Source organism: Apteryx rowi, unplaced genomic scaffold (assembly GCF_003343035.1).
Source record: "Apteryx rowi isolate R43461 unplaced genomic scaffold, aptRow1 scaffold_11, whole genome shotgun sequence".
Taxonomy (NCBI): Eukaryota; Metazoa; Chordata; class Aves; order Apterygiformes; family Apterygidae; genus Apteryx; species Apteryx rowi.
In genome coordinates this window covers 6290263-6317086 of record NW_020447308.1, presented here as the reverse complement: position 1 = coordinate 6317086, position 26824 = coordinate 6290263, and the positions used below count along the sequence as shown (strand labels likewise).

Below are 26824 nucleotides of genomic sequence, written 5' to 3'. Positions count from 1 at the left end.
CCTATTTTGCTGTAGTTTTAGTTAAGAGCCAACTCATTTCCTCTGGATTTCAACCTTTGATTTAAATGACTTCATGTGTGAAACCATAAGCCTCAGTTCAGCCAGCTACTAAGCATGTAGCTGTTAATATTTAAACAGTTCTGCAAAAATCTGAAACAATCTGACATATGACCTGATTCTGTAGCTGTACTCTTTTAGGCATAAAAACTATCATATGAGACCCCTATGTATGTGCATACTTCTTTTTCATCATATATGCTTCAGAGAATAACATCACTGTGAAGAATGGTAGATGGGAAAATGGTACGATACCAGAACTTAACTTTCACATTATTTCAATAAACACATACTGCTTTATAATACCCCATTGAAGTTCAAAAAATGTAGATATATTTTCTTAGCTCCATCATTTTGGCTCTTTTTATGACACAGGTTTTCTTGTCAAATCTATAGACAGCAAGGGGACTTTCAAAATGAAACCTAATTTGCTTCAGTTTATGTCTTGTGGCAAATTACCTTGTTGAAAACACTTGAGACAGATGTATAAATAGACTGAAATCAATATCCCCAAGTCTATGGAACTGTAACGAAGTCAACATTGTCAAAATAGACATATCTTCTCATCTCATGTGTGCCTATTTTTGCTCTTCATTCGTTATGTGCATGTGTAAAATATTCAGGAAAATAAATATCAGGGAAGTGTGTCTAAAATGGAATAAGCCTCACTTAAAAGGTCAGGTTTCAATGTTTTATTCCCTCTGGCATTTTTTAAGATCTGATCCCTGAGGTTCCCATTACTAAAAGCTAGATCCACAAAGAGACTTAAGCACCTCACATGAGATAGAGGAATCTAAATTCAACCTTGTCAGCTTGAATCAGTTTTCTGAACCCCAAAGAAAGAAAGAATTTAAGATTCTTCCCTGTTATCCCATTTGCTACTTCTGTGGCTCCTGGCCTTGTTTACTGACTGTTGGCATTGCTATCTGGAGGTGCCTAACTCCCCAGCGCCCAGTAAAGGGAGCCTGGGCAGCTAATGCACCCTGGCATCAGGTCCTCTGATGGGCTACAGCCTGTGGTTCCTTTTTGTGCCGGCAAGATGCTGAGCCCCTCGGCTCCCCCTGCATTTCAGTAAGAGGTACTATGGACCTAGCAGGCAGCCCTGTCCTGCTAGATACAGACTGGGGCCCTTAGGTTTGTCAAGCTTTTTCCATTTAGCCCAAGTCCATTGCTAGCAGCCATCTTTCTATCAGAAAACAGCAGAGCTGGGGTTTGGATAGTTAAATGGAAAGAATTTTATTTTGTTTTTCCAATTCTCTCTCTTGCTCTTATTCTTCTTTTTCCTATCATTTACTGTTAAGCATTCACAACCATTCCAGGAACGTGTAGGCTACAGAAGGAGATGGGGATAATTGATGCCCAAGCAAATATGCCCTTGATACGGACATTCTTCAATTTTAAACCAGACAGGTGGGGACCTGACTGTCTTGCTGATGCTGACAAACCTACCTGGCAATCTTGCAGCCTGCTAAAATATAAACACACTCTCCCCAATTATGCATGCAAGCAGTACCGCCTAATTTGTGCGTGCACACGCGTACACGCACAAACACTTCAGGCAAATCTGTTTGCGGGCTTGAGATAGGCTCTATTTGTCTCAATCTTGGAAATAAACAGGTGATCTTTCATGTGGATTCAAGTCCAGCTGTGAGTGGTGAGGCTTTGCTTAACTGTGAGTCAGAGCTCAAAATGGATTATCTAAAAGTCTTGTAATTCTGATCACACGAGTTCTCTACAGAAAGATAGCTGCTGGCTCTGTTGGGTTTGACAGTGAGGATCCAAAGTGTTCAACACCTCAAAGGTAACTATATACAACAGGCTTCTACCGCTTCTGAGTATTTTGTGCATCATGGAAATCATTGCGAAAAATAACATCCCTAAGGCATGAGCAGAGCACTATACACAAAAGGTTGATGTTGTATTGTAGTGAGGCTAGAAATGACACGAGAATTGCTGCAGAGTGAGCCGAGGGAGGAATTTCTGTATGTCCCACTGCTCTGTACTACCTGCCAGTGTGCAAGACTTAAACCTGTTGTAAGTACAAGACAAACTGCTCCTCAGTGAAAGCTGCCCCTCATGTGTGCTGGAGGGTGAGGATATGCTTGCAGGCAGTTATTGGGGAGCTGCTGACACAGTGTGTCTTCACACTCCTAGCCTGCAGAAACCTGTTTGTGCACCCATTTTCCCAGAAAGGTGTAGATGGAGCTGCAGGGAGACCAGCCAGGAGCAAGGCTGAGCTTGGGTGCTGTTGCCCAGCTGACTGCTCAAGTCATTACCGCTCTGTTAACTGGGGGAAGTTTGTGGACTTGAGGGTGCAAGTGTCCATCCTGGGGTAATCGAAGGACTACCTGGGAGATGCTCTGGGGGAGGACAGAGTGGGTTTGTCAGAAGATCCCCCTTGAAGGACCAGATTAGCACCATCAGTCTGTGAAGGAAGGTTAGGGCTCAAGTTTGAGAGGGCTCAGAAAGGTGGAGKATTGAGTCTTCTCACAGCTCTTTTCTGTGCATGTTGTTATTCTTACACACTGTGCAGCTGATCTGTGCCTAGTAGCTGTCTGACAGATACTTTTTATGCCTTCCCCAACACTGCTCCATCAGCTTTGCTTGCAGCATCCTCTGTTAAGATGGTATCTCAGTTTCCTTAATAAATGAGTCTAGTCTCTCCATTGATAAAATCTCCCTTTTTCCTGCATCTTATCACTGCTGTTATGGAACAAAGAGATATCAGCAAGCTGTAGATCTGTAAATGTTCTTTCATTCATCCATGGTATTTCAGCTTTCCACTTTTCAATGAACTCTTCAGAATCCCGTCAATTTCTGAGCCGAGAAGTGTCGGAGTTGATGGAAAATGACCTTCTCCAAAGACACTCCATATTCTGAACAAATGTCTTTACTAATTTTTTTTTTTTAAAACTGCTCCACATAACACACTTCTCTTTCCACTCACCTCCTCCCCTGAATTCTGTCATTACTGAAACTGTGGTCTTCCAAATTCATTCATTTACTGACAGCCATCTATTTTCTCCAGAAGCTATTTAAGCTGTTGGCTACTTGCTGCGATACCTACATGTGTCGGATAATTTTATAAATAATTAAAAGAAGGTGAGGGAAGCTTGCTTATTTCTGTCAGTGCTTTTGACTCACTTGATCTGGTTATTGGGCATCTGGCTGGAACTGAAGGTTCTGGAGCTTTTGAGGAGCAGGTTGGGAAGAGACATTAAGAAATACACCATCAGCTTTCCTATTTTCGTAGACCTGTCTATGTTAATGTCTGAAGAGACCAATATGATCATCTAGTCTGACCTTCTGCATAACAACAGCTGAAGAACATCATCCAATAATTTCTGCATCAAAGCACATTGAAAGGCACTTTGTACAGGACTTTTGAACAACCCCAGAATTAGGTACTTTAGAGTACACTTGTGACTTGGATTATCCTTCTCCAGGGAAGGATACACAGGTAGGAAACTCCCCCATGCAAGAAACCCACATTAAGACTATCTTTAAGAGTGAGAAAGGTATAACCCTGGCTTGCATCTTCTGAAAAGCAGAGAGGGAAATGAATAGCTGGAAAAGTCTCACCCACCCAGCTTACTTGAGCAGTGCTGAGGAGTCATAAGCGTTTAGTAAATGTCTTTCCTGGATCGGGATCATGAGAAGGGCGAGGAAGACATGGTGACCTTGTAAGCCTTGGCTTTTTCCTGCCTGCACCTGGGGTACTGTGACAAAGTTTCGTGAAATGGATAGATCTCCAGGAGGGGAGCTCTACTTACTGCCTCAACACTGAAAAGTTTGGAAGGGCTAAACCCCGTGGACCTCTCATGAAGACTTGCCTTGGCCTAAAACAGGTTGCCGTTGAATGAAGCTGGCTTTGAAGGTGTGCTGGACTGAAGCAGTAGCTCTGCAGTCTAATTGTGGCTACTTCTTTAAAAGCAAGAGGACGTTTTAGTAAGGGGAAACTGAATGTGGTGTGGATAGCTAAAGACAAAAAATACCGTAAAATAAGGATTAGGGTGATTGTTAATTAAGATGATGAGTGCCAGTGACAAAGTCAGAAAATTCACTACAAAGAGGTAGTTTATGGAGAACAAATTCAGACTTTGGAACAGACTATGTTGTTTGAAACTTTTCTTTCCCAGTTTGCCTTAAGAAGGTTAAATTACCTAGAGTGAAAGGAAACAGGTTTCCTCAAAAATTAATGTTAACTGTGCCAAAAGAAGTGCAAAGGTCAAAAATGACTTTCTGTTTTTCAGTTCAGCTAGTAAATTGAAAAGAAAATCTTTTGTTACTGTATATACTGTATAGTATACTTAAGCTTCCAAACTTTAGCAAGAGCCACAGAAGAATTTTCTTCTCATGTGGACAACTTCCAATTTCTACCTTCTCTTCATCCCTCCTGGCTATTTGGACCTAGTGCCAGAGAGACACTTGGCCTGTTGCATTCATCCTAGGTTTTCTGCACTGTTCCTTCCTGTTATGCAAGAGATTTGAAGAAATAAAAGTTGTTAAGATTCAATGTAAAATACCACTGTATAACACTGCCAGACTCTTTCATGAATGTAAAGTTCCCTTTCTGCTCACAGCAAGCACTTGGAAAGCAGATGTTAGTGAGTTTGCCTTCTGTGATCCTTTCAAAGGCTTCACATTCTCGTATCCATCCATGAAGTGATCCTTGTCCAGAGGAATTGTTTGTGTTTCTTAATTTCATTTTATTGGTGGTGTGGAAGAATGCATTACATATGCTACATCCCATGCTGGCAAAATGTTATACGGACTCATGACCTTGAAAAGTACAGTTAGAACAGGAAGGGAGGAATTACACAAATAATTCACCTTGCTAATTGTATTTCCAGTTCTTTGCTTTAACACCTTTACCATTCAGTGCCTTAAAATTTTCAAAATCACTGCAGCTAGCAAATTTAATTCACTAGGTAGATGGTTGGATGCATAAGTGGATGGGCACATATAGATAAATTTCCTAGCTATAAGTGTTTGTACATAGTTTAAACATGGAATGAAATTTTACAGAATGCCAATATAATAACACAGAAACATATTCCTAACTCACACGTACATGCAGGTACACACTACTTCGGCATCATGAGCTGCAATAAGCTTAGTATGTAATTCTGACTTTAACTACTGGAATAGTTCTCAAATACCAGAATATAAAAAATAACTACTAATAAAAACTTAATACTATTTAGTGCTATCAGCTGCAGATCTTAAAGGGTTTCCAAAGGAAGGAAGGCATCATTTGACAAATGGAAAAGATGAGATGCAGAAAAAATAAGTTACATGGCCAAGATTCACTGGCAGAATCAGGAAGAGAACAGCTGTTTTCTGAGTTTTGGTTAAGCCCCTAAATCTCAAGCATCTTCAAGTTAACGTTGTGCATCAGGGCACCTTGATTGTCAAACAAGTGTTTGCGATTCAGGATGTTGTATTCTTTGTCTCAGAGACAAGACTCCTGTGTCCCTGGGCTGGACAGAGCCTGCAGCTTCATTTCATGCAGACCAACCATGTAGGTTTGGGGKTTTTTTTACGTGTTGCTCTACCGTAACACTGTGTAGCGTGTGCTACTGTTTTGGCCTGCCAAAAGCTTTGGAAAGATTTATTCTGCTACCATCAAGGAAAAAGTCCCCCTCCCCTACTGTATAGTCTATTTACCAACTGTTGCTGCCTCCCTAGAACCATCGTCATGGATACCAAAATCCTGGAATTTCATATGGAGGATTTTTCTAACGCTGCAATGCCAGCCCTCTGCAAGAGAGCAGAACATATGCATTTCAAAGCACTGAAGGACTACAAATGCTTGGCCTAGGGAAAAAACAAAACTCTGTTATTCTGGGACCAATAATAAAATCATTCTTGCTTCAATAGAGAGATGATATGGATGCAGTGACCCAGACCTCTGCACAGGGCTTTTTGTAGCCTACAGGCTGGTCAAAGAGTGGGAAAAGGCTTAGGCAGGATGCTGCCACTGCCTTTTAGGGGGCCTTGGTGAGGAGTCCATACCCCTTCTGCCACAGATTCTTCTGCCAAGCTGGTTCGATTCTTGCTGGGTTTTTTAGTGCATGTTAGGATGATTTTTAGCCTTTAATAAATAATCTGTGTCCCATGCAAAACAGCTCTCCGTTTTGATGAAAGAGCCAACGTTGAAGTAGAAATTCTTACTGAGTATAGTATTTTCAATTGAATTGTCATAGACTGATACAAACTGCCATGATCATATATTACGTTTGAAAGATTTAATTTAGCTGACAAACGCGATTCTTGTGGAACCTTATGATATGTGCAGTAGAAGTGAAAACAGAAAAACAAAGAATCCACTCTAAAATATTTCTTTAATGTTTAGCTTTCTGCTCCTATTAGGTAATGATTAATAAATGGAGAGGGAGAAAAACGAGCTTTTATTATTTTCATCTAAATGTTAAGAGGTGCTGTGTGAACAACCATAATTTCAGGGACTGCTTTGTCAGAAGAATTTCATGGATAGTGGTTTGTTAAGCTGATTAATTATTTTAATTAGTCAGTAAAACACTATTTATGATGAAACATATGACAGTCAGAAAAATCGATAATTCTTAGTCACAACAGTTTGTGACTATCCTCTCCTACCAGTAATTGCCTGAAACATACTTGGAAATTACGTTTTATGGGGTTACCTTGAAAATTAATATACAGGATATTAATTTTACAAGTGTAAAGAAACTCATTCAGTCAAGTCCACAGTATTAAGCTATAGCAATAAATAATTATAAAGGAATAATAAATAGACTCTATGATGCAAGGAACCAGGCGTCAGGTCCACAGAGAGGTACCACCTTGCAGAGCTCTATTCTGAGAATAATAGAGAAAACTGTGATTTATAGCCATATTATTTCTCATCTCTCTCACTGAGGGTTAGATGGTGCTATTAAGGCACAGTGTGGTAGTGCAGAGGCCCAGAGAGGGTACTCAGTGCTCAGGTGAAGCTTTACACTCACAATTGGCCTCAGACAACAGGCAGTCCTTCTCCAAAGATCACATTCTCTCTCCATCCCCTGCTCTTTCTCCCAACCTTTCACTGACCAGCTCATCTTCCCAAATGTGGCTTTCTCCTGTGCACTCCCTTCCTGTCCCCCAGAAAGCCTCCATCTCTTCGAACCAGGATGTTCACATCTCCAACCTTCCTCTCTCCTAGCGCCCAACTCCAACCGCAGGGTGGCTCTCCTTCTTGGAGAACTTAGTGCCCACAGGAAACCAGGAGATGCCCTTTCTGTTCATAGAAGAGCAAAGGGGGAATAAAGACAAACTGTTTGATAGGAGGAACAAAGGAGTAAGTCTTCCACCTGCCAGATGCATCTTCACAAGGCTCAGGCATTGTGTGGCCTTTGGGGCTTGATTCTCTTCTCTACTTTTCTCTCTGTGTGCTGCCATAACAGCGCAGAATTGTCTGAAGAGAAATGAAAGTCAGAGCGTTAATACTGGGTAGCAATGCTCATTATTCAGCATAAAGGAACTTGACTCATTTCCCTGCACAGCTGAGATTTAGTCCCAGGGCTCCTCTCGACTCCTACCCTGAATAAATCCCATAGCGATCAGTTCTGTTCACTATGGCTGAATATTCCCCACAAAACTCTTTTTCCAAGGGGGATTTTTCCTTTCCAAAACGCTTTCCTTTCTACCTCCCCCTCCTTAAAAGTTCTGCCAAGGTGTCACTCATGTTTGTGCTGTGGGACTCAGGTATATATTCACAAGTCCTTTCTTTCCTGATTGAGGTTAAATAAAACAAACCTTACTCCCTTCATCTTCTCTAGTTGTGACATAGTCGAATCTCTCCTAACCTTGATCATCTGCAACTGACGGTATCGCACCCAAATAGTATAGCACATATATGGCTCAATCCTGGAGTTAACATCAGTAACCCAAGTCATATTGATTTGAGAAAGCATAAGCTTCATGAGCGTAAAATTACCAGTGCTATGACAGTTCCTGGCTGCCTGTATATTACTGGCCAGGTTGGTATTTAGCACCATATTCCCTATACATTTCCTGACTTATATGGCTGCTCATGTTCACCATCCTTAACAGTTTTCAGCTTTGTTCAGTTCTTAACGTGACTCTTGCTGGTGTTTCATTTGAAATGTTCTACTGAGAAATTTCTGCTGTTTACAGGGRGGATTTTTCGTTCATGCCCAGATCTCATTAATGTCTGTCTTTCTTCATTAGTTGCCATCCATTGTCTGGAGAATGTAGCTGCAAAGCTGGCTGGGCTGGACTCTATTGCAACGAAACGTGTCCCCCTGGATACTACGGCGAAGGCTGCCAGCTGAGCTGCCTTTGCCAGAACGGTGCAGACTGTGACAGCATTACTGGGAAGTGTACCTGCGCACCAGGATACATGGTAAGTGAGAGCTGGGAAGAATGGAGCATTTCATAAGGTGCCTGCAAAAAATTAAAGAGGATTTTTAATCTCATTTCAAATAATATTAGTGTAAGCATGGCCAAATCTAGGTATTTTTTCCCCATGTGATTCCACATAATTCTCCTTTGAACAGTGTCAGCTTATTACTTCTGATTATTTTCTTAACATCAGTATCATAAGTTTATTGCTCTTGGACAGATAAAGACACGGTTTCCCAGTTTATATTCTAAGTCAAGTCATAACACAAAAGATGTCAGATTATTGTCTGCATGAAGAGCAGAAAAAGAATTCTCTTGGCCTTTCAGCAGGTTCCTTGTCAGTCACACTGTGATTTTAATAGATGAAGATTTTTGAAAATGTTACAAATAATAGGGCAATTCATGTCTTTTCTGAGCATGTATGGCAGGTGTCTTTCACCTGAGGATCAGAAAGAGCTTGAGACATTCTGAGGTAAACAAGCATTACTTTTTATAGATAGGATATAAAACGGCTGAAGAAATCAGCACAAGTGAAACAATAGAAAGGAGGTAGATCCTGGGTGGCTACTTAGGGATTGCCCAGTTCTAGCAGAAGGTGTTAGGACATGGATCGAGGTGTCCAGTTCTGCTGCACCTGGATGTAATGGTGTCTGATTGCTACTGAGTTCCCTGGTCAGGGCAGGGCCAGAATTTAATCTGCAGATCCAAATTCTTTCACATTACCTCTTTCACATTACTTCAGGGCATACCATAGAAGAGATTCCCATGCTGTGTTTAAGAACTGATATTTCCTAAGAAAGCAAAGTATTTTCAGGAGAGAATTCCACCATAACTTCATTAGCAGTTGTCTTTCCATAATTCATGTCCTTAATTTCACATGAGCTGTCCCCCAGGCCTATCTACTTGTTTTCCATACTGTTTTAGTAATTATTAGTTATAATTATTACTAAATTTGCTAGAAATCAAGCTTCAGATTCAATGACATTCCTAACATTTTTAGAGCTTCCACTGACATTTAGCAGCCAACTAAAATGTGCAGTCTCCTAGATGAGTTTTACTCTATTGTTTTAAGCAACAACTTCAAAGCAAGATGAATAAATAACTTTAAATATTAGGGAATATGGGATCAGATCTCTGACCATGTTGTAGCTCCTTTGCTTTGCTTTTTGAAGCACAGTGGACATCATACTTCCCTTCACATGCCAGCTTTCGAAGCAGCGGAAGGGGCATGGCATGCTGGATCTGGGTCACAGAGCAGCCATGTCCCACACCAGGGCCCACTGCAGTGTTTAGGGTTTTCCTGAAGAAAACAGTGGCAGCATTTTGCAGTTGTATAGGGGAAGGCTGCACAACTGAGTGACAAGATCGTATAGTGTGGGAGTCCCAGATGAGATGAGTGGGACATTAAAGCCTTCTTAGCCTCCCTCCCTTTTAAATCCACACCTGMGTTTATGATTGCCAGCCATCATCCCCACAACCGTGGAAGCAGGGTTATGGCTTAAAGTCACCTCTGTTCGCTGCTTCATGTCAACAGCTTGAACCTGAAAATTGGAGCCTCCGTCTAATTTCTAGGGGTTCTCTCAATGATGGCTATAAACACATTTATTTAGGCATGAGGAGTAGGACTGTCAAAAGCACCTGGGCAAAACAGTAGCACTTCAAGATGAAAAAAAAAGAATTTTGAAGTTTGATCCCCCACTTATTTACACTAATAGAAAACAAGAATTTATCTTCTCTGTACTGTGGTAATACATGAGTGTTACTATAAAGTAGAGGAAAGAAGGAAGCCAGTAGCATGTTAATAAGAAATACAAAATAAAAAGATACCAAGATCCTCTTTCTTATCAGGAAAGCTGCTCAAGTTTGCAGCACAAAAATATTTTGTGACCCTTTACTGTACGTATTAAAAGAAAAACACAGCTTACATAATATATATTGCTTCACAGCTTATACAATATATTATTGCAGCCATGAAGCCTGGGAAGTTCCTATTGCATTGCTTCAAAATAATATTTAATCTCATAATAAAGAGCCTTCTTGCATTGACATTTAAACAGCTTGGCTATTGAGGATAGCTCTATAATCACTGAAGCATATTTAGGCATTAGTATCATTGCACTCTCATAATATACTATAATCTCTGGCAATTAGTCTATGAGGGGAAGTAAAGCCTTGAAATTGCTAATTTATTGCCAGATGAATTGAGTTGCAAGAGTTTGTTCAAACGCTGGAGAACAGGGGCTGCAAAGCGAACTTGACGGGRGCCGCCACACGCTAGCGTGGAAGCGCCTGGTGCTGCGAGCTGCTCTGCGGCGCGCTCGCCATCGGGGCCGGCCGGCCGCGGCCACGCTGCTCCCCGCGCGGCTGGCGGGTCGTGCGAGAGGGGCCGGGGGGCTGGGAAGGCTTGGAGTGCCTCGTCTCAATGACACGCTCAAGACCAGATTTTGCCTTCAAATATGCATGCTGGCCTCTTGCTGAGGCAACGGGGAGCTGTGCCGGAGGGGAGCGTTTTGCCCTTGAATTCGGCTAGCCTGCGAGCGAGCGGCGTGACTGCTCATGAATGCAGGATGTCTCTTTTGGCAGCGCTGACAATAGAGTGATGCTAATATAGAGCTGGGCAGAGCTAATTATTCAGAATCGGCGAAAATGAATCCCTCTTGCTTTTTCTAGCATGAAGCTTGGCTGATGCAGCCACAGGGTCAGCAATTCTGACTTGCCATTGCAAAGATTTGAAGGGGGATCAGCGTCTTGCATTTTACTGAAGGGTTAGATCTACATAGGAGCTTCCGTAGCAGAGCAGGGGGAGGGTTTCTAAGTAAGGAGGGAGGAGGGGATGATGAATTGTAGAATATAACTGCAAAATAAAGCTGCGAAGGCAGAGAGATTGGACCCATAGGACTTTTGGGTTACTGGATGGCAAGAAAACACAGTGACCAAGACATGACAGAGTCTTTTCCTGACAGAGCACTCCTCCAGCCCACTTCTCCTGCACAGATGGCTTGTTTTTTAGCTCTGCCCTGCCTCGGCTATATCAGGGCAGCTGGGCTGGGTTTCAGAATGAATCATCTGCGATCGCAGCCAAAACAGGGACATTTTGTTGGGATGCAGAACAAGCCATTAAAAACACAAAGCATCTGGTCACCTTTATTAAATGTATTTAAGTGGAAAGGCAGCCATCCCATAGGTTGAAATGTACATGACTAGAGCACTTAATTTTTTGGAAGTTAAACGGATTCAAGTTTTAAAATAAAAATGTACATTGTAGCTCAGAAAATAATACATTATTTATTAGCTGTGACATTTCCAAAAATTCAAATGCCAAAGCTAGATATTGGTGAGCTAGCACTTTTGGATAGGATTTCAAAGCATTTTATGTCTTCTTTTTCTTGATGAATATTTTGGGTCAGACTCAACAACCACATTTGCACATACCTACCTCTAAAAACATATCTAAATGATGTAAAGGTGCTATTGAGTACCAGGTTATCTGTATGAGGTCTCAGTATGACTGTGCTCACACTAGGGAATTGCAGCATTTTAACTATATAGGTATGGAAACCAATAGAATTTGATGCAAACGCTGTGCATAGATTTGCCCGGAGGGATAGCTGAGAAATCGGAGTGATCCACAGTCATTCTCAAAACAACCCCATTCTTGGAGGCAGTGTACAAGGCAATAAAATGGGATAATAGCAGAGGGGATGCAGCAAAATCTTTTCCTGAAAAATCACAGAGCATCTCTAGAGCTTTTCCTCAAATGCAGAATCCACATTGCTGACCTGTTGGAAACCCTAGGCTTATTGCATCTCACTTGCGAAGGGAGGATAAGGGCTTGTATCCATTTAATTAAGATGACTGCAGGGAATCATCATGACAAGCATGCCTATAGGGCACTTCCCCGAAGCTGGTAGTTTTAACATATTTGGGGATTGCTTCTCAGTCCTCATGTGATGAATTGTCAGTGATGCTTTTCTGAAGAACAGTTCTGTAAAGCCGTTCTGCTGCTATCTCCTTTGTGACGAGGAGGAATCTGATAAACACGCACAGGGAGTGCACAAAGATTAGGCTTAAAAAAACATGCAGGGAGATGCTTGACTGGTAGAAACTACATCCTTACTCCCACACGCAAATAGTCACTCCTTACAATAAATTTCTTGCATGCAATTAGGGGGGTGGCAAGAGGGGTTGTACTAACTTGTGTCTTCCCCTCCTTCCAAATTCTGCTTTCAGTTGCTTGCTTACAAGCCCACTGAAGTCAGCTGTGGAGTAGGGATGTAAAAGAAATCAGGATTTGCCCTCTCCGCTCTTCTTTTGTTTTTGGTTCATTGAATTTTATTTCTGTAATTCAATAAATGTGGTGAAGAAGGCCAGAGGATATGAATTAAATATGACAGGGGACCACAGGAATCCTGACCTCCTGTCTCACAAGAAAATCTTGAAACCAACCCCCTGCACGTACCTATCAGCTTTCTAGCTACCGAGATCATTATATATGCTATTGAAATGCAACTGGCTTCACCTTCTCCATTGCACAGCTAATTGCAACTTTCTTGAAAACAGTAGCTATCTGGAGATCTCATTCTGTGATATACCTTTGTTTCTTTATGTATGCTTTGTTTTCTTCCTTTGAAAAATGTATTTAACTTCAAATGCTTTCATTCCGTCTGGTGGGGCAAAGGAGATATGTAGTTAAAACGTTTCTCAGTCCAAGACACTCTGAGAAAACTTTAACACTTATGTGTGGAATGTGCGGTCAGCTTTTACTTCGGCGGGCACTCAGGTCTATATTTCACATCTAGATGACAGAACTTATATTACTTTAAAGAGTTCATCTATTTATGCTGCAATTTTTTGAAGACCTGTCTGCTTTTATTGAACCCTGCATGCTGGCAAGCAAAGCTAGCACTTCATCACCAAAATGAAAGAATTCATTTGACATTTTTCTATTCCTTGACTACAGTGGTAGATCCCATACAAGCCCATCCCTGCATTGTGCAGTACGGGAAAGGATGGAGACTATAAGAGTGATGACCCCTTAACAGAAGTTTTTTCAGCTTTTGGAATGCCACTTGGATTCCCTAAACTTCCCAAGATATATCCCCATACTGTGCATCTATAGTCATTTGCATCTTTTGTTGCCATTGCATCAAAACTGCATTTTAAAAATGTAATAAAATGATACCTCTCAAATATATCCTTATGTAAGTCCTTATGTTTATATCTCCCACTGAGCTCAGTATGAATCTGTGCACTTAAGGACTGAAATACCAGGCTTAATCTGGGTCTATAAATCCAGAATTTTGTCTAGTGTGCCAGAGTTTCTGAATATAAAGCTTTCTCTACCACAGGGCAACAAATTGCTCCCTAGGTTTACATGTGCATGCCTTCATATTGGGGTAAAGGTCAGCCCCTGTAACACACCATAAACAATAGCTCGAGCACTTTGTAATAATAAATGTACATTATAATGACATAAATCTGTGCAAATGCACGGCAAAGGTACAACAAACTTTATAACAGACAATCTCGCGGTCAGTACAAACACCCACATATGCAGGCTCAGGCCTGTTCTAGTCTGTCCCGTGCCTGTCCAGGTGAATAAAATGACCAGCTTACCCTTCTGTAGAACTGAGGAGGACCTTAATTCTGTTTTACCTATAGAGGTCATAAGGAATTCACAGGCCCAGTCTGTTGAGTATTCCAGCCATGACTGGCTTCTTTCTGGCACACGAAATAACTCTTGTTCCCTGAAGAAAACATCAGGAGAGAAAAAACAATCTTTCCTTCTATATTAAAAAAAATTTGAAGCCTGCTCTCCTGTTGTACACCTTTAAAATTCTCTCTGTTGTCTAAAAGAAAAAATAAATAAATAGAAAGGAGCACCTTATCTTATCTTCAATTGAATTTTCCCTGAAGGACAGAAATCGCAGATAGGTCTGGAGGAGTTTAAAGAATTGGTGCCTGTAGGTGTTTTCTAAACACTCAAGGTTGATAAATACAAATTTATCAGAAGATTACCTCTCTTTAACATATTTACTTTCATCTTTATTCTAAAAATATCATCCTTCACCTCTTCAGGAAGGAAGCAGAAAAGTGAATGAGACTTCTTTGTCTTATAAACCCCAGATTCAGTAGTAGACTTATTTTATAAACTTCACAAAATTCTTGATATAAAGAAATGATCCTAGCATTGGAGATAGTGGATCTGTTTGGGGGGCTTTAACTCATTTAAATGATCCATTTCTCTTTGAGATAATTCCAAAAGTACTTCAGTGGAAGCTCATCTCAGAGCAACAGGGCACCTCATCAAAAGGTTTAAAAAGAAAAAACGAGGGGAAAAAATCTTCAATAGAACCTGTGTCCTTTCATCCTTGATTTACCGAGCATATCGGTTACCCCCCTTTGTTAAGAGCTCTTTTCATTTATAGGTATAAAATAAATTCAACCATTTTATCGAGATGTGCTTGTTACCAATCACCAGTACAAATTTTACTTGCTGTAGGAGGGGAAAAGGTTTTCTGGCACAGCAGTTGTCCAATTAACTGGAGTTTTACAGGCAACAGAAATAGTTTCCCCAGTCCCATTTCATGAATTACCTAGATGCACAAAGAAGACGCATTTTCTTCTTATTGGTTTCCTATTTGTATTCATAATCCACTGTCTCAAAATCATTGTGAATGGCTAGCAGTAGTGGCAATGGGTATGGAAAAAGGCATCCGTACTGTGCAGGTGAGTTTGAATGTAGGTGGTAGCCAGGAGTGAGTGAATCATTAATTAATAACAAAAATAAAATAAGTTTTCTATAAGTAGGGGAACTAAAGAAGCTTTATTTCCCATGAATTTATATCCTTAGCCCCCTGGCCTTTCCTAGCCCACTGCAGTAACCCTGTCTGTCTATCAGGGTCCCTATGACACTTCAGCTAGCAAAGGACACCAGGGCGATACCGGGCTGGCACTCTGTGTGCTGACGTGCCTGGATGAGGGCACTCACCAGCCAGCTCACTGCTACCAGGAACAAATATTCCCCTCAATTCCACTTGTATTTTATTGAGGAGGGCACGAATCTGGGCTTCACTCATCCACCCAGCTAAATATTCAGGAAGTGTGAGGTGCACAATTTTTTTTGAAGGCTCCTGCCCCACTTTAGTTTTGGTTCAAATTAGCCAATGGGTTAATATTTTATTGATGACCGCGGTGATGGCCAAATTCAGATAGGCTTACGGACATCAAATTCACATAAGCCTCTCCCTGCATAAGCAGGTTAAAAGTACCATGCATCACCTTCCTTAAAAAGGAAAGGATTTTGGCTGATCAAAGACTGTGTATTAGGTAATGACATGGAGGAAATTGATTCCTGTGCTCCCAGCCTTTAACTCTTTCCTATTTATTGTTTTTTTCCTTTGTTCCTCCTCAATTATTCAAAAGTTCTTTGTAGACTTCATTATAAGATGTTTGGGAATATCCCTCCATAACCACGACTRCTCTTCAGCTAGCCTGGAAGTAAAGAGGCACAAACAACCGAGGACATGAGAAGTAGTGTAAGAAGAAAAGTCACTGCTTGAATACAAAGACAGCAGTGGGATGCAGCTAAAGAAATAGCAAAAAAAAACCCTGCCTTTCTTGAAGTGTTCTGAACAGTTTTGAGAAGATTATTTTGTCTGTGAGCAGAGTGGAAGACCAGGATATGGGAAATTCTACTAAAATCTACTAGAAAAAAATGGGAGATGTAACTGTGCCCTAGAAAACCATGACAGGCCAAGTTAAAAATGATATTCAGGTGGCACTTGAAAAGTGGATAAAGATGAAAATGCTATTAATTGTGAAACAAATCAGACACAATGAACAGTCAGGTCATAATTATAACCGTAATAATTATGGCTATGTCCTAGATCCCACTTGCCTGGTTCTCATCTATGAGAAATACATTATCCTTAGGACTTGCATTTGCTTGGTGGCTTTGAGATGGAGATAAGTCTGAAGCCTCATATGATAATTCCTTTAAAGCTTACAAATGATTTCACAAGTGGATGTGGAACCAGTAGCAGGTCTAAAGCAGGCAACAAAATCCACTTCTGCTCCAGAGAGCCTAATTAAGAGTGAACTGGAAATTTTTTCTTGAAATGAAGCTTGAAATGAAAGAACTGTCATCTAGTTGTAGAGAAGTTTTTCTGTTAGCTGGACTGCATGCCAGAAGGTCTGAGTTTAGTAACATAAAACATCTCATGCCCTGTGTTTTGATGCATTTCTCACATAAATAGACTGGTCAGGAATAATTTGTACCCACCAAGATTTTTGCATATTCATAGACCAGAAAAAAACTATCTTTGAATTCCACCTTGATATATCCCTATTCGTTGATGACCTCTGAATTTTCCTACCCATTTCTCTATGCATACAGAAGTATATATTTATGTGTGTAAAACGGCTGTACTTCCATTTTTTGCAAGCCGTTGGGACTAACAACAAACTGTAAAGTTTTGCATCCCTAGGCTACTAGGTCTGGTCCAGACCAGGTCATACAGATTGAAAATTATCTTCTCTTGGCTGTGCAGTGGCCTGCATGAAATGACTTTGGTCTCAGTCCAGCTCCCTGTGGATGAGTGTGTACATCACAAATCCCATTTCTATCAGCAGTGGCTGGCAAATTTGCTGGCAGAATAAGCCACCATATTACCTTCACAAACCATTGCTTCAGGTCAAGCTTGGTGACATGACCATGTGATCCATTTCAAAGTCCCCTTAGGACGTTTTCTGCGGACAAACAGCACAGGTACTCAGAGCTTTTGGAATGACGCCCTTCATAAGCATTGCATTCAACCCAAACTGTACTGCATTTTTGTTAAATTGCGGGTGCCTTTCTGAAAACTTGATCCACTTAGGAGACAGCCCTGGTGCACAGAGACTAGGAAACAACGAACATCACCACCAGTGCAATGAAACTGGATGCAGGCTAAAATCAGTATTTCAATAATGACTCACAAGTGGATTTTTCCAGCCCTGCTGTTTTACAGGAGAAGATATCCTGTGCTCAGATCCCAACAGGGAAGATCATTATGAGGACACCACCTGTGTATTCCCAGGCTTTCAGACTAAGCTGCTCCCCTGTTGATTTTGGTATCAATGAACCAGGTGCTCGCTGCCTGTTAGGCTTGTTGGCGCTCTGCCCCTGGAGCTCCTGTTGACCAATTAGACGTTTCTGCTGGAGCACTGGCAGCCACAGCATTTAGGAGCCTGTGTTTTCCTAAACCTTGACAGTGTTCATGTCAGCACCTGGCTGCATGGGACATAATGAAAGGTCTTCTGACTCTTCAGGGCATTTGTTGTATGCTTTTGAGTAGGTGAACTATTGTGCTGGAGTATTTAGCAAGGTCACAAGACACAGTGGGTCTCCCTCTGTTGTGGAAACTGCATCCTTTTCTTTGAAATCAATGGCATTTTCCAAACCCTTTTATGAACTACCTCTATTTCATTTTGCTTGCTATCTCTCTTATCAATGTACAAGCTACAGAAATTGTCTGTGACAGCTCAAATTGTACTTTGTCGGCCCAAGTTTACCTGAACACAACTGCTAGCTTCCGTAGGATTGTCCTAGATATACGAGAGTGGAATTTGTCTCAGTGACAGCCTCTACTAATGAGAACTTATTCAGTTACACACGGTGTCTGTAATTTGATAAGAACTGTGAGCAAGTCCCAAGTCTCCTTCCCTTTCTTCTTATATTTACTTTTACTTCTGGGCTCTGCTGCACTTTTATTTACCTGAATATCTCCAAACTTTTCGTAAGTGGGTCCAAAGGAACCAGCTTAATATAGGAACCCTGAATGCCTCCGTCTTTGTTGCTAGTTGACATATTTCCAGTATTTTATCCTTAATTGGCAGTGTGGCTATGTCAAATTGCATTTCCGTTTCTGTAGCCTCACATAGTATCAGTGGAGCTCAATATCCTGTTCAGACTGACTTATTTGATCTGAATTTTGCAGAGGAATCAACCACTTGCCAATAGCAGTGTCTCTTCTTGTCTGTTAAGCTTCTAAATGTATATCTCTTTATCCAGGCTATTTGTGTATCTATGGAAAGTTCTTTGTATAAAAACATTGGTAGCTGATTCTCCTGGAAGCTTAAATTACAAATTGATTTTATTAAAACCACCTTAGTATAGGATTTAAGACACGGTTAGTTTTTCATTTTATTTTCTGTCTAACTGTACTGTCAAAGGACTAGATTTTATCCTTTACAATCAGGAATGTGTAAATGCAAAATCCTCATATAGTTTTTATGCCAAAGAGAGACAGAATTTTTACTAGATCTCGGACTCTTTTGTTTTAGGGGGAGTTTCGTAAGAAATCTGTGTAAGTTTGGAGAAAACATCTGTTCATCTGCCTATGTATGATTGCCAGGTTATATACCAGCTTTTCAGAAGGGATACACCTTAGCTTAAAGTTGACATTGAATGTTATTCAGTTCATGCCATAAAATATCTTTCCCCCCTATATAGACAGTTTCTTTTTTTGCCTCGATTCTTTCACATGTGGATGATGCCTCCATCGTGCAGCTCAGAGCCGGGGTCAACAGCAGGTGTTAGCACTGTCAGCCCCAAACCCACATATCTGCCATCCACCTTGCTGCTTCTGTGGCTTCAGCGCCCTTGGGAAGAGACTAGCTCAGGAGAGCTGCTGCTTACAGCAGGTTTAACCCCTCCTGGACTCAGTCCACCCAGTCTGTGTGAACAAGAGTTCAGGCACGCACGGATGTGCTGAGCTTGTTGGACTGCTTCTGCTACAGAAAGATGCACAACTCAGCTAGGGAATGCAGTGTTCACAGTAGGGAAGTTTAGATTTGAGACTATGCTTGGACTTGTGCTTAAGTAACTGTGTAGCAAACGTTGTGGCATGCCGATTCAATTAACTTGGATTATGATTTATAGTATTATTTATATTATTATTAATTGTATAGTACCGCTGTAGAAGATTTCTAAAAGAAAGTTTGCAAGTGAAGTGAAATTATTTGGGATGGTCAAATGTAAAGTTAATGGCAAATTTGGAGAAAGGTTTCATGTTTCACTGAATGGCTAGGTAAGATGAAATTCAGTGCTCAGAAATGCAAATGAGAAAAAATAATACTAAGTAAATACACAAAAGGTGAGCTCTAATTTAATTCCTACTATTCAGGGAATGAGATCAGCAATCACAGTGGATAGTTTTCTGAAAAACTCAAATCAATGCTTGGCACCAGTCAAAAAACAAACCAACCCAAAGCACCAAATAAAATAGTCAGAATGACCAGGAACAGAGAACAAAATAGAAAAAAAAATTGTTGTGCTATTGTATAAATCCATAATATATCTAAATCTTAAATTGCTGCATGCAGTTTGGCTGATTGCTGCTTACAAAGGATATAATGGAAGTAGAGAATGATAACAAAGATGATCTTTTATATGGAATAGCTTCTGTACAAACAGTGACTTAATAAACTAGAACTCCAGCTCAGAAAACAGATGGCTGAGGAGGGATATCATAGAGACCTATGGAGCTGTGGATGATGCAGAGAACGTGAACAGGGAATGATTATTTACTATTTCTAATAACACAGGAACAAGGGGCACCCAATTAAATGACTGCACAGCAGGTTTAAAAACAAAGATAGTGCTTTTCACACAATGCATAATTAAATGGTGAAATGGCTCCCGTAAAAGAAGAATAACAGACTGGAATAGAAAAGGGGTGGCCGAGGGTAGATATGAGAGAGGTCTCTTAGAGACCCCTTCTCAGGGCAGAAGGGGAAGAAGGAATGTGTGTTTGCTATTTCTCACAATGTAAGAGGTCACCAATTAAAAATCAGGCAGTGGATTTGAAGCAAACAAATAAGGATAATTTTTATCCTTTGTATTTATAATTAAACGGCAGATCTTCTTGCCACTGGGTATCATAGAGGCCAAAAGTATAAATAACACCTTTTACTCCCTGTTCTTAGCGATCTCTTTTTTTGCAGAACTGTTCAGACTTGTCAGCGAGAGCCCAAACTTACTATTGCAAAAAACTCAGGAGGCCACAGCGATTCTGCGAGGCAGCTCTTGGACCGTGCCCTCCCTTTGTGTCACATAGGCCATATGGAGAGAGCAGGAACCATCTCTAGTTTCCAGGCAAGGATGTCCCCACAACACAGCTGGTGCACAAGTGCCCTTGGCTGCTCTGACGTTTCTCTCCTGCTTCCTCTCACTTTGAAGTGCAGTCCTGTCTGCATATTTCCAAGTGGTTTAGGCTTCTGTTTGCCACTGTCAAGTCAAATCAGCCTCCAAACTGATCTAATCTGCCCAAATTTGGGACAGAAAAAGATGGAGCTGTACCCAGCGTGTTAACATATTGTTGAAGGGTTGCCCTTAAGTGGTGATACAAGGGAGCTGAGCTGCTGTTGTGTAGATACTCCACTGCACAGGGCCAGATGAGCTTCTGCCCTGCTCTGCTCTGCCAAGGTCTCTCCTAAGCAGGTAGGAAAACAGGAACTGGAAGGCCCCTCTCCCCTCCGGCRTGGCCTGTGTCATGTAGCTGCGGCCAGCGACGAAGGGGATGGCTCAGGTCCCTGGGTGCACCCACAGTGGTCCAGCACGTGCAGAGGAAGCACCAGCTGGGTGTTGCCCCTTATTCTCTACCAGAGCGATGGCTCCAACTCAAACTCTTCCATTTAAAAAAGCAGAAGAGAGTAGATTTTTTTTTGTCTATACCAATAGCATTCACGGGCTGCAGTTTATTATTTTGAAATACTCAGTTGGGTCCTGTCCCACAGTTTGTACACAAGTAGCCTGTTGATTACATCCTGAGTAGCACATGTATTATATACTTCTCTGGCATTTAAATACTTTCCACCAATTTGAAGTAGAAGAATGTACATTATGCCTGGACCATTTCGCCTTTTGGGGCATTCAGTTGTGATATGTGGCCATGCTTTTTTTGGAGCATTTTAAAAAGCAGCTGATCAAAATTGATTATAGAAACAGTAATGAGCCCTGCAGATGTTTGACTCTTTATAACTTCTCCAGAATTAAGTTTGAAGTATTTTGAGAGTCTCCACCCCACCACACCTGAATAAATCTGAAGTTGGCCTATTCCAGACTTAAAGCGCTTTAACTAAACACAGATCTTGGTCATCCAGCAGGCCCAGTAATATATATTTGTATTTCCTCCTGATACAGACATGACTGACCTGCCTTGATAATATATTTTCCCATTAATTAAATCTGAACCCATGTATTATAGATGTTTTCATTTCCATTTCAAATCTCTATTCCATAAACATTTTCCTCAGCTCTAGTGTGAACAGAATTAGGAGTCTGTTTTAGTGTCTTGCCCTCATGTAACCAGCAGCTGGTGCCTGGGCCGAGCTCCGCATACAGTCTGATGTAACCGAACACTGACCTCCATCGGGGATTTTGGACTGTGCCTGGATATGTGGCTGCTGCTCCATTACAGGCTGCCAGTGAAGGCAGGTACGATGCACCACCTCACCGGAGGAAATGTCCTGAGCAAATGATGTAGCAGTTGTTTTACCCGGTCTAAATCCAGTCTCCTCTTTTTGGAGAGTTCCCTTATGGATAAATGTGTTTTGTGATATTTTATTGGGCGAAAAGTGCTGACTGTATAAAAAAACCCTTGTTCAGGGGTTGATGATCATCTTTTTTACTCTCCACACTACTTTCCTTGTGAATATATTTAATTATATGAGGCTGTATTCATTGCCTCACTGACACTAAAGTGCTCTGCAGTTAAGGCCTAAACACTAAACCAGCCCGATACTCAAGTGTTGTAAAGTTAGTTTAGATATTTTTGCCAGCAACAGTGTTACATTGATTTACAATGTCTGTGGGTCTTGCCTGCTCTCTTTATTGAATTCTCTTCCTTTTGTTTAATGCCCATATTTAGGTGGCTTGAACAGTAGGAATGAATTTTTTTAGTTGCAGATAACTGATCTTGGGCATATTTGCAGTGTAAACTAGAAAACTATTGCTGTGTGGTGAGGGGGATTACAGTGCTCTCTGTCAGAGAAAGCCAACTCAGGTTTGCTGTTTAATATGCAAAATACGATTTTTTTATTGAAGGTTTTATTTATATTTGTTTTCACTTGATTACATGGAGGCAAAAAACCCACAAGGCCAGAATCTGCCGCCTTTTGTTACAGACTAGGGCCAGAGCGCTGTCCCTCTTGGTGGCACGTGGCACTCGGAGCATGTGCCTGCAGGAGACCCCCCCGTGTCCAGCCTGAGGGCACCAAGGAAGGGGCTGCTGCCACCAGGACCACCCACACAGCTGATGGACTTCAGGTGTCCCTTCCCCTGAGTAGGTGGGACAGGGACATCTGCAGACCAGAGAAGTCAGAGCCCAGCCTTCAAGTGGTCCTGAACTTGGGAGCAGACCAAAAGGCTGCACAAATTCCCCTGTCCTGGTAGATACAAATTATTCTCTGGGTAGCCAAATCCTAATGAAAGTCTTTCCTAAATTGTGGCCAAAGATTTAGCCATTCGATGTGATGGGGAAAGTCCTTTCTGGGAATAGGTTGGATAATTGTTGTTTTGAAGCACATACAGCCTTAGGACCATAGGCTGAGTACCCCTGTTTTTGAAATAAAAATAACCCAAATATACTGCTAATGTTACTTGGGTCAGCTGTCAGGCTACTCTGCAATGGGGAGTAGAAAATCCCCAGGTGCAGGGATGAAGGGTGCTGAGAGCCCAACAGGGCCAGAAATGAGCATCCAGCCTGGTTTCTTCTGTGGCCCTATTGAGGGAGTAGCAGTCCGTGGTAGAATCAGGCCCACCGCAAATGTATTTGCATTTAGAGAAATAGGAATTCACCAAAGCCAACAAGATCTTGTACAAAAAAATTGGAAAACAGCAAATCACAATTTTCCCATTTATGTCTGTGTGTGTCTTACTGAACACTTTTGATCATACACCAAATTTAAGGATTCTTATCAGGATGGCTAATTTTGAACTTGGCATTTGCTGTGATATTTACTGTATGAATTAGCATATAAGTACAAATTCAGAGGTGAAATAAAATGCTGCCATCAGTTTGTAAATGTTTGTAAATTGTTGCAAGATTTTAAGAGGAAAAGCAGTAAGTTCTTCCCATTCCCAAAGGTACCTGTGTTTGGTCTTTATGGACTGTCCAAATTTTCCAGTATCTTCAGAGGTGCAGACTGGGGAGAAGTTTTAGTGATGCCTATAGGAAAGGCTTTATGATTTAATGAAAGACTTCAGTATTCAGGGCTGTCAATGGCTATGTCTTTGGGTGAGTCATGAGCTCTAAAGTCACTGTCTAAACATAAGGAGGCTCTTTTCCACCCTTTCCTCTTTACCCTGTCTTCTCCCATAAAAAATAAGGGGAGGGGAAACATAGGTTGAAAAGGTCTTCAGAGGTTTCGCTGGGACTGATGCTGTTCTAGCTGTATTTTGAACTCTAGCACAGCTACATCGTATAATGTTACAAAATGAGGAAAGGAAAATGTGTAAGTTTTTAGTAACGGTGATTACCTGCTAACTAAAAGTCTGGTTTCTGCGAGGTACAAGATCTTTCCCTAACCTTTTTTCTGCATTTTATCATTAGCACCAATAACAGCATCTGCAGGGAGTAATTAGTAGCACCCAGCGGGGAAAGGAATTCTGCCAGAGGACATCATTACATCTGGAAAACTAAAGATGTTGTACAGTAAGGTCATGAATAAATTGCTTGAGTCTGGGGTGAGGGAAAAGGCTGATAAAAGTTCAAAGTTTGGTATCATTGCTAATATGCCTATGAAGAGCACATTAATTTCCATTGGAATACCATTAGGGAAATTAGTTTGTTCTGCCAGTTTGTGTTGCTGGATACCATATGTTTACCTTGAGGGAATGTTTGTGGAGAGCCAGTTTGGGTTAATTGTAAATGTCACAGTTAAATAAGCAAATATACAGAACTGTATCTGTGATCTGCATCAGTGCACAGACACTGTGTACCAGTACACTGGTGTGCCACATTATGTGTGTACATATAAATATGTACTTTTATGTACTAAATCCATACCAAGCAGCTTATCTGGACATACAGACATCAGCTACAAGCAGCACCCGCATTTTATCTTTCTGATCTGTTTATCACTACATACACATGGCACTGTACCAGGCTATTTTATCTATTTAATGCCTGCATTGTGAGCCCTGAGAACCAAGCTTTAAACTTTCCCCTTGCTGTTGACAGGTGTTGCACATCAATTCATCCGGCACAAAAAAAGGCAAGGAGAGGGAGAGAGAGGAATTCAGATTCTGTATTAAAAAGCTCAGATTAGTTGGAGTCACATTACAGGTTACTGCAAATTCAAATATGTTGCCTTTAAATGTTGTCTGTTCCCCCCCCACAATCTGCACAGGACTTGAGGATTTTCAGTACTTCGGCAGATTAAGCCTTAAGAACATGCAAACGAACCTGTCACACAGGTCTTTATCATGCAAACTTAAGGCCAGGTTCAGTAACAGCCCTGTTAGCCTTCTACATTACAGAGGCCTTGAAAAATTGATTTTCTGTTTTGCCACTGACTTCACTGGAACCAGCATTTGGCCCTCCAAAGCAGATTTATTCCTGTAGATTGTAGCTACTTCTGAAATTCTTAATTTCATGTGTCTTAAATAGTCGAAATTCAAGAGAGACCAGTGAGAGCTGCAGACTTTCCTGCATGTTTTTGACCATTGCTAGAATATTAACTCCTCTTGGATACCATTTTTTTCCCTTGAAAGTGTATTTTAGGGATGTAAAGGCCTGATGAAAATGTACTGGAGTAAACACAAGTTTTTCTACTGAACTCTGGAAAGAGGTGTTAAAAGGAGTTGGCCCTTGTTTACAGCAGGAATGTGTCTTTAACAGAAACAGGCAATCTAAGACCTACTGTTAGTGCAACATTAATTCAAGGAAAATACTCTCTGAAGTGTCCAGAGCTTGTTATCATGGTGAATACCTAAGGCTGCAGTGTGTCTTTAAGCTCTACTTATGTTGTACAATAATAATTTTTGAGTAAGAAAATCTTCACCTCACCCTGGATGGAAACAAGACATATTATTGACTGCCATCCGGAAAGATGTATGCTCTGGCCCTCATGAGTCTATTAATATTTGATGCTGATGGATGTGAGCTGGCAGCGTGAGTTATTAATGGAGTTTGGTTCCTTGGACCTAACCCTCAATACGTAGGGGAGAATTAACAATAACAGGAGTTGTATGCCCAAACCTCTCCTCGTACTAGAAGTCTGTCATTTAATTTCAGCAACACTTAGTTAATATTTCTGAAGTACTTTAAAGGTATGAAAAGTCATATAGATGGTGTTGGTTACATTATTGTCATCATTCATTTTTATTTAAGCCTGAGTCTCTAAGTCCCTGGGACCAAAGACCACCTGTGTCCTTGCTGTGTTGTGTTGCTCCCATCACACCTGGATTTCAACCAAGAGAAAGGGCTCGCTCCAATTAGCTTCTGAGCAGCTGCTTGGAGATACGGGATGCCCTATCTTTGGTTGTACTGAGGTGCCATCTCACAGATTTGGGTGCAGGAAGGTGCAATACAGACAAAGAAGAGAGGGGGCAGGAACACACTGCTTTGCACAAGGAGAGGAGCATTTACTGGGACTGACCCTGATCCAACATCCAGGAACACAAGTTTTTCCAGTGATTAGGTGAAAGTCACATGTGACCCCTAAAATCAAGAGATAATATATTGGATAGATATCAGGGAGATACTTTGATAAATTGGGCCTGCTAGCTGAAAATGATGAAGAAAATGAAGCACTTTAGAAAGTTTGTGATGTCCATATGGATCATTCTGACTTGGAAGAGAAAGATATAAAATATCAGGTTATTTATAGCTAGATTTCTTAATATAGCTTTAACATTTTCAGGGGTATATGTTTGATTGAATTAGCTACTCCTTCCCATCATGTATACCACATCCAGGCATTTCACTACACTCATTAGCCTCCTGAACTTAGTAGAAGAAAGAATAATCAACATAAGGAGCACAGCTGTTGATTAATTTTACTAAATAGGATAGAAATATAAAGTACCATATTGCGAGAGTGAAGATTCAATACATAACATTTGAAATCAGTTTAATAGAACGTATAACTCATTAACAACTGGATAGGAGTATCCGGCAGCATTATCGAGCCGGGCAGGTGGTGAGAGGGAGGTGGAATTTACATATCTGTAACAGTACCTGCATGCATTGAATTTCAGAGGTCATTCTCCCAAATCAAGTTCAAAATATTAGTAATGGGGTGTGCATTCATAATTAATAATATCTTAGTGCTGGTGCTATAGTTCAAGTGCATTTTCCTGTTATGTAATTAAGAAATTAAGTATATTTGG

At 41.0% G+C, this 26824-nt stretch overlaps 1 protein-coding gene across 1 annotated transcript in view; it reads left to right on the top strand.

Moving 5' to 3' along the window:
• The window catches only part of MEGF11 (multiple EGF like domains 11), a 294124-nt gene that overhangs the window by 206806 nt on the left and 60494 nt on the right, over nucleotides 1-26824 (top strand). Inside the window, exon 10 of the mRNA XM_026074925.1 lies at nucleotides 8272-8446. Coding sequence (XP_025930710.1) covers nucleotides 8272-8446 — 175 coding nt within the window. The remainder of the gene's footprint in view (nucleotides 1-8271; nucleotides 8447-26824) is intronic.